This window comes from Pogona vitticeps, chromosome 1, assembly GCF_051106095.1.
Source record: "Pogona vitticeps strain Pit_001003342236 chromosome 1, PviZW2.1, whole genome shotgun sequence".
NCBI classification, from domain to species: domain Eukaryota; kingdom Metazoa; phylum Chordata; class Lepidosauria; order Squamata; family Agamidae; genus Pogona; species Pogona vitticeps.
In genome coordinates, this window is record NC_135783.1 from 24218603 (window position 1) to 24232158 (window position 13556).

At 40.7% G+C, this 13556-nt stretch overlaps 1 protein-coding gene across 1 annotated transcript in view; it reads left to right on the top strand.

Moving 5' to 3' along the window:
• Positions 1-13545, top strand: part of ABCG5 (ATP binding cassette subfamily G member 5) — a 29199-nt gene extending 15654 nt beyond the window's left edge. The window contains exons 9-13 of the mRNA XM_020800538.3: positions 373-578; positions 3506-3644; positions 4768-4953; positions 10628-10740; positions 12691-13545. Of these exons, the coding sequence (XP_020656197.3) occupies positions 373-578; positions 3506-3644; positions 4768-4953; positions 10628-10740; positions 12691-12887 (841 nt within the window). The 3' untranslated portion in view covers positions 12888-13545. The remainder of the gene's footprint in view (positions 1-372; positions 579-3505; positions 3645-4767; positions 4954-10627; positions 10741-12690) is intronic.
• Positions 13546-13556: the final 11 nt, after the last annotated feature.

The following is a 13556-nucleotide window of genomic DNA, read 5'->3' on the forward strand; positions in this document are numbered from 1 at the left end:
CTAAACCGATATAAATCCTGACTAGGATTCTGGCCATTATTCTAAATAAGTATATTAGGACCTTCCCAAAGCACACAAATATATGAAAATATATTCATCAGAAAAGGCATTGAAAAAGGTAGAGGGTGGGAGAAGGAGATGGATGGAGAGAGAGGAAAGTCCTTGTTTTCTCATCACAGCCTGACTTGGGAAAGAGGGGAAGGATTGGCCTATATTCCAATGTAAATCTATCAGGTGATGTGCTGTGTTAGGTTTCAGCAGGGTGGGGTATGTTGGCTGAGAACAGGGGTGGGTTCCTTCATTATTGCAATCATAAAATCTGCTTCTAAGCTTATGTTTGTCTGTCAAGTATTTATTCTCCACTTTCTTCAGGAGGACAATGAAGAATTTATCCAGAGATAAGACTGGGATTATAATGCGGATTTCCCAAAATCTATTATTTGGCCTTTTTGTGGCATTCTTCCTTCTGAGAGTAAACAATGATTTTCTCAAAGGAGCTGTGCAGGATCGGGTAGGACTAATCTACCAATTTGTGGGTGCTGTACCATATACGGGAATTCTCAACGCTCTAGCCCTGTGTAAGTGTTTTGTGATCTATTAGTAGCCATAATGGGTGTACACAGAAACAGTTAAACATATAGACCATTAAAATAAAGATTTATTGTGCAATTGCAAATGTTAATTCATTAAAATTTTACCAGGGATTCACATATTATTATTGTTGGTTGGGGAGAGGGTGGGCCAAAGGGTAAAGCCTAACAATTTGGAGTCAAGTCCTAAAAATTTCAAGAAGCAAATTAGCACCTATTAGCAATTGTTTCTGTCCATGGAGTTTTCTTGGCAAAGATACTGGAGTGGCTTGCCAGTTCCTGCTACAGGAGGATCGCGTTTAGTCAGAACACTCCACTATGATCTGTCTGTCTTGGGTGTCCCTGCACGAAAACTAAGATCATGGCCACTGGTCCCATCATCTCCTGGCAAATAGAAGAGGAAGATATGGAGGCAGTGACAGATTTTACTTTCTTGGGCTCCATGATCACTGCAGATGGTGACAGCAGCCACGAAATTAAAAGACGCCTGTTCCTTGGGAGGAAAGCGATGACAAACCTCAATGGCATCTTAAAAAGTAGAGACATCACCTTGCCGACAAAGGTCCACATTGTCAAAGCTACGGTTTTTCCAGTAGCGATGTATGGAAATGAGAGCTGGACCATAAAGAAGGCCAACCACTGTAAAATTGATGCTTTTGAGTTGTGGTGCTGGAGGAGACTCTTGAGAGTCCCCTGAACTGCAAGGAGAACAAACCTATCCACTTTGAAGGAAATCAACCCCGAGTGCTCACTGGAAGGACAAGCCATGAAGCTGAGGCTCCAATACTTTGGCCATCTCATGAGAAGAGAAGACTCCCTGGAAAAAAACCTGATTTTGGGAAAATGTGAAGGCAAAAGGAGAAGGGGACTACAGAAGAAGAGATGGTTGGACAGTGTAATTGAAGCTACCAACATGAATTTGACCCAACTCCAGGAGGCAATGGAAGACAGGAGGGCCTGGCGTGCTCTGGTCCATGGGTTCACGAAGAGTTGGACACGACTAAATGACTAAACAACAAAAGTAATTGTTTCAAATTGGTACCCAAAGATAACTATGGTTGCTAAATTAGTATGAGGAGGAGGATGACTTTATTTTTCTTCCACATTCTTTTAATTTCTTGCCCTAATGTTTTGCACTAAGCTCCACACAATCTTCTTCTTCTTGCCCCAGTACTGGCTGGGAGCTTTTTTTTTTTAATAGGACGTTAGGTGGAGCTAGGCCTAGCTAGGATCCAAAGCCTTCCAGTTTAGGCCTTTCTCTCAGATGAGCTACATTTACCTTCCCTAAGCCACATTTAGGTTTCTGTCTGTCACGTAGAACTCCCAAAATGGAGAATCATGGGCTACGTAGTCAAAAATAAATAAATCCAAAAATCCTATCCAAACTTGCCACAGCTACTTTTCTGGGGCCTAGTTGAGGAATGGAAGTGAGGAGACCACAGGAAGGTAGATTTATTTTGAATAAAATTAATATCTTAACGACTTGTGCAGACTATTTAATTGTAGGACCACAATTTGGTCCTACAATTGAAGAATATATATTCTTGCCAGACAGAAACTGGAGCCAGGTTTTATTATAGATTATCCCACCACTCTCTTCTACTCTGAAGGAGAGGGTGATGTACAGTGGTGCCTCACAATATGAAATTAATCCGTTCCGTGGTTAATGCAGTCTAGAAAAATGTTGCCTTGCGAAGCATGTTTTCCCATAGGAATGAATTGAAATTTAATTAATGCGTTCCTATGGGGGGTGGTGGAAAGTCAGAAACCAAAAAAAAAGTAAGCAAAAAGTCACTTACCAGGTACAGTAGATTGAGCCCTGCTCCTCACAGTGCCTTTGTAGCCCCGGAACAGCCAGAAAAAGAGCACCAAACAGCAGAGAGTCGGCAACCAACAGGGAGCCAGCAGCCATTTTGTGGTCGTCTCCACTCCTGCCCCTCCCCTCCCCTCCTCTCAGCTGATCGGTGCTGGGTCTAAGAGGCTTTTTCCCTGCTAGGCAAGCCTCTGGAAACCCTCTTAGACCCAGCGCCGATCAGCTGAGAGGAGGGGAGCAGGAGCAGAGATGACCACAAAATGGCTGCTGCCTCCCTGCTGGTTGCTGACTCTGAGGTGTTTGGCGCTCTTTTTCCTGCTGTTCTGGTAAGTAACTTTTTGTTGACTTTTTTTTGTTTCTGACTCCCCCCCCCCATAGGAACACATTAATTAAGTTTCAATGCATTCCTATGGGAAACGTGCCTCGCAAGACGAAAAATACCCTTTTGTCTTGCGAGTTTTTGTCCTGCGAGGCATTCATCTTGCGAGGCACCACTGTATTTGTTTTCTTAAAACACAGATACAGTCATGGCCAAAAATACTGGCACCCTTGCAATTCTGTCAGAAAATGCAAGCCTTCTCTCAGAAAATTGTTGCAGTTGCAAATGTTTTGGTACTCACATGTTCATTTCTTTGGTTGTGTGTTTTGGAACAACACACACACACACACACACACAAACAGAAGAAAAGTCAGATCTGATACAATCGCACATAGAATCCCAAAAATGCACAGGATTGCAAGGGAGCCAATATTTTTGGCCATAACTGTAAATACTTTACCTAATACACGAGATTTATTTATTTACATATTTATTTTTTAGAAATGCTGTCCTGCACAATAGATCACAAAAAACAGATAACACAGAAAAGCGTTGTGAAATGTACTGTGTCTAAGCTTTCCCATTTGGGAGCAAAACAAATTTTGAGGCAAAGGAAGTGGAATGGATCAAGGTGTCAGTAGACATACAGATTGCTCTGGGAGCTGCAAGGAATCCATGGGCCACATATTGGCCTACTTGAGGTAGAGTGGAGATGTCACCCACAAGATTAATACTTCGATATCTTTAATTAGTTATTTTTGTTGCCTTTTGTATATTTCTCAGTTCCTGCCCTGCGAGCTGTTGGAGATCAAGAAAGTAAAAATGGCTTATATGAGAAATGGCAGATGTTGTGTGCCTACATAGTGCACTTTCTGCCCTTCAGTATCATCAGCATTGCACTTTTTAGTACCTTTATATATTGGTAAGTACAATGGCAGACGCACCTACTACGCTGGTGAAATATTTCTGCACATTCATTGCTGCTCCATTTTGAAGCACACCATTTTGGACCAACAGGAAGAAAGCAGAATTTTAAATCCACACTCATGCAGAAACTTTGTATTATGTAGAAATAGGATTAGATTTAGAGGAAAGAAGTCTGCTCTAGCCTTCTCCTCGATATTCTTCTAATTCATGTGCATGTCATCCAGAATGTCTGGATGCCACACACAACAGTCCCTGGAACTTTGACAGCTACATCAGCTCCTACCTCTCCAACTTTTTCATATTAGAACACTTTACTGAGAAAGGCCCATTGCACCCTCTGGTGGTCACTTTTTAATTTGGGGGGCCTTGGGAGGGTGCAGCTGTGCTGGGAGTCTCTTAAAACATGGTAAATAATTCTAGAGAACAAGGAGATGTTTTTGAACCAAAACATTTTGAACCAAACAATTTAAAAATTCTTTTTGCAATTCGTGCAGTTCTACAAATTATGGGGATGCATGAGGGGAGCCAGGTACCTCAGGGCACACATTTAGGTCTCTGTCAGCTGCATGTGATCCACAGGTTGCATGTTACCTGCCCTATTTTAATTATTTTTGGAAAATATGCACAAGTCACATTTTGTTTTTACTGGCATATTGGTTTTGGCTCAATAAACAGGAATTTCCTGCCTCACGAGTCCTTCTGACAGCATGTGAAAACCTTCCTTTTTAAGATGGCTTTTAATATCTAAATCTAGCAAGACTGAATTTTTTTTAAAGAAGGGGATGTAGTATATTTTATCAATATATTTAAAATTCAGATATTTTAAAGTTGTTTAATTTTTAAAAAAGTAATGGTGTTCTTAACATTCTTCTGGGTTAACCCTAAATGAATTACCGGTATAATGTCTTAGTTGATTGTGATTGTCTACATGGTTTTTGTTAAATTGTTGTGTGCCACCTTCTGTGCTTTTATTGGAAGAAAGGCAGGTTGTAAATTAAGCAAGTACGGTAAGTAAAAAAGTAGGCCATTCTCTTGAGCCATTTGTGAGTTAAAATGCGGATTATAAAAGCTATTATAAAAGTTTTACTCCTTGAAGGAAACTGTTTTTCTTTATGTAGGACGCTGGGATTTTACCCAGAAGTTACTCGCTTTGGATATTTCTTTGCTGCAATTTTGGCACCTCATATACTAGGCGAACTGCTTGCGCTTACTTTTCTTGGTGTTATTCAAAATCCCCATGTGGTCAGTGGAGCAGCGGTACTAATTAATGTAGCAGGTGCCCTAGCTGGAAGTGGACTTATAAGGTAATGCATTATGCATCATTTGTGTTTTTTAATAGAAATGTTACCATGAAGTCTCCTGTGAAAAATGAGACAACGGAATTGGTTTACAAAAACAAAAAAACAAAAACGAGTGAGTGGTCCTTATAGTCTTTATGAGTTTATAAGATTTTTTCCCCCTAGATAGTCCATAAAGGTCCTTAAGTCCTGCATCCTTTTACATAATACTTATTTGTTTGTTTGTTTTATTTACATGCTGCCTTTGTTCCAGTAAGGGAACTCAAAGCAGCTCAGAACATTAAAAGAAAGAGTTAAAAACATAATAAGTTAAAGATTTTTTTTAAAAAAAACTTTATTCTAACTAAAATACAATTGAATAATTACAAGCAAGTGAACATTAAAAACTAAGAAGGCAATCAGGAATTCAATTGTGACTGTTAAAAAGCCTGTCTGAGGAGATGGATCTTTAGCTGTCGGTAGAAGGATAAAAGGAAGGGGCCACCCTGATCTCCCAAGGGAGAGCATGCCAGAACCTGGGAGCTACCACAGAGAAGGCCCTTTCGCGTGTCCCCACCAGCTGTGCCTGGGCTGGCAATGGGACCGATAGGAGGGCCTCCTCTGATGATCTTAAACAGCAAGGAGACTCATATGGGGAGATATGGTCCTTCAGATTGCAAAAGCAGCTACTTCGAGATAGTCCATAAAGATAACATCCTTCTCCTGCTACCTTTCCAGAACAACTGATATTTTGTAGTATACTGTACTGTCTTTGAAAATGGAAAGTCTACATATATCACTAATATAACCATCACAATTATATTAATGGTAGAGCAATCCTGCTGGATGTAGAGACAAGAGCTAAGTCCTTTCTAGGGTTACTACATTTTCTTCTCTTCCTACCTATTCAGTTTTTTTGAGCTTGGCATTATCTCTGAGTTGGAGGTGGGTCTGGGGATGACAAAGCACTTGCAGATACTGCTACTCAGTGGTTTAGGAGAGGTTAGGAGTTCAATTCCCCACTGTGCCTCCTTAACAGGGGCTGGACTTGACGATCCATAAAGTTCTTCCCAACTTTGCAGTTCTAAGATGATGATGATGATGATGATGATATATGCTTTTTGTATCTATTGATGTTGGAGATGCCGGGGCTTTGAGGGTTTCTATAGAATCTGAGAGGAAACTTTCAGGATCATATCTCGTTTGACCCTCTGCCACTAATAATCGTCATATACTACAATGAGAAAATCTTGACCACCTTGACTCTGCTAGACAGTGAAGGAATTTCATAATAAGATGCCTCCATGAAAATGTGGGTTCAAATGTAATTGCTTTATTGAAAAAGATAACTCTTTACACATATTGACTTCTGGCACAGAGAAAGGATTGCTTTCTTTTGACCTTTCTACACAGAGACTGATGTGCAGGCAGTAAATAGCACCACTTAGTGTTCTTAATCTGACACAGAAGATAACCAGAACAGAGTTTGTAAACCAAAATAACCATAAGTGCTATGATGAATCATAGAACTACAGGAAGAACCATAACACTTGGATTGTGATCAGATAAAAGTTCTTCATAAGCAGAAAGAATCTTTTGGGGAATGCCCCAAATGGCAGAACTTTTAGAAGTGGATTACTGGAGGTTAAACTAAGAAATCTTGGTAGCCATTATGGGTTGCATGCCGAACTGCATGACTTGCAATTCTCTTCCAGAAGCTACGTTGTGATTGTAACGACTGTGTAACAGGATTTCAGCCACTATGTCTTAAGGAAAAAAAATATTTGGACCCCACTATAGTTCTGTTCAGTGATTAGTATTTGATATTTGTTTGTTCCTTTTTAATATTTGCATACTTTTTTTAGTTTTAAATATTGTCCTTTAATGACGTAAGCTGCCTCTTTATACTCATTGTTTTCAGCTTTAATTATTGTCTTTCAAGAATGTGAGCCACCTTGGGTCTTTTTAAAGGAGAAAGGCAGGGTAAAAATATTTTAAATAAATAAATCAGGGAGTCATGTGGAATCAGGGTTCTGGTGATGAATCTAACCAGCCACAACAACCTCCCCATCTTCAGACTGTTTCATTGTGTTCCATGAGATGATGGACGCATCAGGGCTGGTAACTTTTCCAATATCTCTGGTTTGTATCAGATAGGACATTGCTTTCTCATCGAATAGCACTTTATTCTGTGAAGAGCTCAATATGCCAAATTAATTGGCAAGCTATGATTGCCTTATAGCACATATTGGGAGGATCTCTGAAGAAAGACAATGATGATGGCAGAATTTCATAAATCAGTTATGTGTTAAGGGAGGAAGCATTTTCTTTTTTCTGTCAATCTGCTGCCAATCAACTTCATTGAAGGATCCTGAGTTCTGATGTGGTGAAAGAAGAAAAAATGTTTTTCTGTACACCATAAATAACTTTGCAAAATACTATCTTGGACTTTCCACTTATAAGCTTATTTTTTTAAACTATAAAGTCTCAAATTCTATAGATGAACTTCTGGGAAATATCCAGAAGCAGCCAGTCTGCTCCAGAATGGGGCCTATTTTAAACTGAAGATAAGAATATTAGTAGAAAAGAGTTAACTGTTTAGTGAGCCCAAATGTTTAATTCTGTTAAGTTTTAAGTTAGAGGATTTCAACTCAGTGATTTAATTTATTATGGTTGTAGACCAGGATAAGAAAAATACGTTATTTAGACCAAATCACATAATATCTGATAATACCAGAAAACATTGGACTAGACGTTGTCACCCTCAATGTGTCTGGCTCTTTTAAGACGTAGAAGTTAAAACAGAAGTTCTAAGTTAACCAGCGGCATTGATAGATATGAACACTTTTAAAACATCACACAAATCACATAAGATGAAATTAAGAGACACATATAAACATCAGTATGCCACCCCAACTCTTCTAGAAAGTAAAATTAAACAAGAAATCTATAACAAGAGCCAGGGCACTCAAAGACCTTATGTGGTCAGGAAGCTGGGGCAAGCTATAATTGGAGGATGCAAATGTACGTACTGTATAACAGCCACATTGATACTAAATGAGCACACTCCTATACTGCGAGTCCTGGACCCTTTGTGCACGGCAGGAGAGGAAGCTGAACACCTTCCATATGCGTTGTCTCCGACGCATCTTTGGTATCACCTGGCAGGACAAAGTTCCAAATGGAGTAGTCCTAGAACGAGCTGGAATTTTCAGCATGTATATAATATTGAAACAGCGGCGTCTATGTTGGCTTGGGCACGTCGTGAGAATAGCTGATGGTCGGATTCCAAAAGATCTCCTGTATGGAGAATTAGTGCAGGGAAGCCGCCCCCGAGGGAGACCACAGCTGCGTTACAAGGACATCTGCAAGCGGGATCTGAAGGCCTTAGGAATGGACCTCAACAGATGGGAAACCTTGACGTCTGAGCGTTCAGCCTGGAGGCAGGCTGTGCATCATGGCCTCTCCCAATTTGAAGAGACCCTTGCCCAGCAGGCTGAGGCAAAGAGGAAGTCACAAAAGCAGCAAAACTAGGGAGCTGGACAGGGGACAGATTGGATTTGTCTTCAGTGTGGAAGGGGATTGTCACTCTCGAATTGGCCTTCTCAGCCACACAAGACACTGTTCCAAGACCTCCATACAGAGCACGATACCATAGTCTCTCGAGACTGAAGGATGCCTACATCTGATACTAAATTGTTTCAGTTTAAGTCAGGTGAACACAATAAAACCTCACCAGAAAAAGGTACATAAATCCAATCAGTTCTTTTACTTCTCCCATCCCTGTTTTGAGCCTCGGAAGGAAAGAAACTCCTACATTAATTTTTTGCAAGATACATCCGCCCTCCCCCATGAAAAATCTCCTCTTGCATCCTTCTTCTTTATTATCCTGTTTACATCCAGTGTTGGATATAAGATTCCTCCTTTTGCTTCCACAAATGTCTGGTTTTTTTGTTCACCAGCATGCCTAGAAAGCTTGATGTGCTAGTGCCAAACATCTCCTGATGAATTACGCGAACAACAAAAAAAAGGACCTTAGTCCCCAGGAGCCTTGAGTCAGTTGATTATTGCAGCAATCAATAAGGTGAAAGGGCAAGGAGGGCGAAGAACCTCTGTGTTAGAAACAAGTGCCTGCTGGAAAAGGGGAATGAGTTTGGCAATTGCCACGTATGGTAGATGGTCAATAAACAAAGATGAAAAAGTGGAAGAGCTAGAGGAGGAAGTGAAGACAATGAATTGGGGCATTGTTGGATTTGCTGAAGTCGGGAGAAAAAGGAGAACGTTGTGCAATTCTCAGTTTTGGAAATGTTTTCTACTATAAAGGAGCAGAAGCCACAGCAAAAGATAATATAAGAGATGCAGGCTTTCCTTCCCTTATGATGTCAAATCTTTACCCTCTTTCTTTTTATTTTGCTGATTCCCAAGCTGATCTTCAGCAATAGTTCCAGGGAACCAAAACTCAGTTTTCTGGAACAGATGAGAAGCCTCTGCATAGTGCTTAGTTTAGAACAGAAGATCATTATTTTGCTGTAAAGACCACCACCCTGTTCCAAACCATGCTTATGATCAATGGCACTGTAAGGTGAATTAAATACTGATGGCTACCTGTTGCTAACTTATATATTCTGGGAGATGAGAGAAGCTCCTGCTATGCCTGTAATACACAGCCTGTAAGGATATTGCAGTTCTAATCATGGGCTTTCTTTTATGGCTGTTTCTGCCCTCAAAGTCAAAAGACTGCCCGAATCACGTATTTTCAACAGTTCCAGTCATGGATTATCAATAATGCATATTTCTGATGAAAAGCAGTACACCCATATCTCTTTTCTCTGCCATAGTATCATGTGATAATATACAGTGGCGCCTTGCATAACGGATACCCCATTTAACGACAAATCCACATAGCGACAATGTTTTTGTGAACGCTTTTGCGATCACATAACAATGTTTCCTATGGGGGAAAATGGCTTTGCGATAATCGGTAAGCTGTTTCGCTTACCGATTTCCGCATAGCGATGTTTTTTCCCCAGCTGATCGGCGGTTCCAAAATGGCCACCGGGTAAAACAGGGACGGATCCCTCGCATACCGGGCAACTAAAATGGCCGCCGTATGGAGGATTTTTGCTTAAAAGGTAAGTTTTAAGCCCATAGGAACGCATTGAAGGGGTTTCAATGCATTCCTATGGGCTTTTTAATTTCGCATAGCGACGAATCCGTATAGCGACGATTTTTGCTGCACGGATTATCGTCGCTATGCGGGGCACCACTTTCCATCTTGCCTCTACTGATAGAATAGAAAAGCAGCCCAAACTAGACTTGTTTAAATCCTGCTTTGGGTTGGGGGAAATTGTTATACACATCTTTAGGTTTTACACCAAAATCAGGACTGTGAGATATTTAAGCAGCAAAGTGTGCTGCTTATATATCATCCCATAGAGCTTAAAATATTATTTGGGTGCTTTCTAATTTAATTATCCAGGTTACACATTGCTGGATACTCAATTTACTAATGCTGGAAGGATTGAAGTCTCAGTCAACCTCAAGCCTTAGCCCATCAGACCATGAGCAGAGTCTAGACTGCAGTTCTGCAATTTGCCACAAGGCTCCAAGTAGCTACCATCTGGATCGTGTCTTGATACTCATGATGGGAAACATTGTTATTACATGTTCTATAACTTGGGTTTTCTTTGTTTTTTTGAAGGAGCCTGGAGAACATGCCTACTCCTTTTAAAATGCTAAGTTATTTTTCATTCCAAAAGTATACCAGTGAGATCCTTGTTGTGAACGAGTTTTCTGGATTAACATTTACATGTGGTGAGTACTAAAAAGAAAAATATTGACCATGTAATAGTAATCGTGTGCTGTTGATTCCAACTGATGGCAACCCTCTCCAGGGTGTTCTAGGTAGAGAGTACTCAAAAGTGATTTACCATTCCCTTCTTCTGGAGGAACTCTTTGAGACTGTCCAACGGCTTACCCAAGGCTATACAGATGGGTTCTTCTCTCAGGAGACACAGTGGGAAATCAAACCCCCAAGCTATACCACTGAGCCCTCCAGGCAACATAGTTTTGCTAATACAGTACAGCAAAGTAGTAGTATGTCTGTATCTACAATACATTGCGAACCAGATGTTCATGGGCAGGGATAAGCTCAGGAACCCTAATTTTGATTGAACAGTTGCAAAAGGATGAGACAGGAAAATGTTTCGGTAGCGGACTAAAGAAAGCCAGTACTCTTTCCTATTAAACATACACACCAGGCACAGAAGGTGTGGCCGATAGTTTTAAAAGATGTTTCAGATTTTTAAAAATCCATGCCGTTTTGCCTGACTCATTTTTTGTTTGGGTTGTGCAACTTGCGGGAAATATGGAGTTGAGAGCACTAGAAAGTATCCTGCTATCTGCAGGGCAGCAGTAGGAGTAGGGGAAGAGGCCCTGAATTCTCCTTCCTTGCAAGGATAAGACAAAGCCAGGTTTTACATCCTTACTCTCCCCAGCAGTTATCTACACCTACGTTTGCTGTGTTGTCAGAAAAAGCAGTTGGAGAAGTGTCTGAAAGAAAGGAACTGGCTGGGAGGTGGGAGGTTAAGCACACACACACACACACACACACACACTCAGAGCCCATTATACTGCAAGTTGCAAACTCTTTCCCAAGCTGTAATTAATGTCATTGTTTCATCGCAAATCTAGATTGTGTTCAGAAAGAAATCAAATGGGTGGCTTCTGCCACCGGGGTTTATTTTTGCCTGAAGATACTTAAAAGAAAGCAGCTCCATATAAAGCATGCTAAGATCAACAAGAGCTCTTTTCACCTGCTGGCTGCCCATCCAAATGATCCATTTCCACTGGCGTAAGGAAACAGGAGGCGGTTTTCACTGACTCCTTCTCCACTTTTCTGGAATCTCCTATGTTTCTCGGAACTTGCTCAGAGCATTTGGGAACTGCCCAAAATGATGAGAGAATGTTGCCCTGGGATTTGCAGGGTATAGAGAGGCAGCAGTGAAAATCACCCCAACCTTTCTGCCAGCAGAGCATCTTTCACTGATCTCGGTTCAAGAACTGCTGCTGGCAAAAGCAATCATCAGTTCTGTATGTATGGAAAGCACTGGCAATAAGGAGGCAAATAACTACTGCTATCACACGTTGCAAGCCTACTTTGAAATAAGGCTTGGTTTTGTGTATGTCCTCACCTTGTGTATGCCATCTGGTCCTTTGAAGCAAACATGAGGCTGGGGTTGTCTCAGGTTTCAGTAAAAGAATAAGGATTCTGGAGCTTCCCAGAAAAGGTGATTCATTCCATGGGTGCAACCAATAAAGACAGTTATGCTTTTGGCTTGAGTAGTGATCCTCCATCTTGGAGCTTAACCATTTAAGCACAGCTCTAAGATGGTCTGATAGACTTGCTTTTATTTATTTATTTACATTGACCAAAAAGGGAGACTTCACATCCTACATTCCAGTAGGATGAAACCATGATGAAACTGGTGTATCCATCAAATATTGGAAATTTAATCTCCATCGTTGAAATCCTTCCTAAAATCTTTTCCCTTTCCACCACTGAGAAATCTGTGTACTCACACTGCTCTGCAAAGAGGCCATGGTGAGGCACTCACAACTGTGACATCCAATGGAACTAAAGGCCACAAGAAAGACACTGGTACCTAACCAAATAGCGACACTGTCTGAAAGGACATGGGACAGTCTGAAAAGGCATGGGATATTATATCTTCTTTTAGATAATATGTTACCTTCTTTTGGCAGGTCACTTCAATGTTTCTACTGGACTTGCATCACCCTGTCCATTCTCTCAAGGGATCCAATTCATTGAAATAAACTTTCCTGGGGCACCATCCCGGTTCACAACAGACTTCTTAATATTATATACCTTTGTTCCAGCACTCATAACTCTAGCAATTTTAAGTTTTAAAATAAGAGATAAAGTTATTGCCAGGAAATAAAATGTCACTTAAAATGCCATATATGTATCTACTCGACTAATTGTTGATGGGGCTTTTCCTCAGATAAGTTCATAAATGAATCCAGCTTAAATAGTCTCTTTAACTGTTACTTGTTATTTCATTCTTCTGGCCTGCAAAAGTATAGCCTGAAATACAGAATTAAGTTATTTCTCCTTCAGTCTTCAGTTGATAATGACACAAAACAGTGATTTTAATGGTTGTTGTGGGTTTTTCGGGCTCTTTGGCCGTGTTCTGAAGGTTGTTCTTCCTGACGTTTCGCCAGACTCTGGGGCCGGCATCTTCAGATAGCTGCCACAAAGACTGGCGAAACGTCAGGAAGAACAACCTTCAGAACACGGCCAAAGAGCCCGAAAAAACCACAACAACCATTAGATCCCGGCCGTGAAAGCCTTTGCGAATACAGTGATTTTAATCATGTTCTAGCTTCTATGCTTCTACTACCTGTAGCAGCATCTCTTGTTAATCTAGCTGCTAGGACACTTTGTGAAGGAGGAAGAAAAAAACAATAACATTGCCTATTAGCCCTTCCTCAGTTGGGAGCTGGATTTAATCCCTATGGCCCATGTGCTCCATGTGAACAGCTGACTATTTGTCTTTTACTTTGGATGTATTGCTGTTTTAAAAATCATAAGATTGTATTGAGAACAA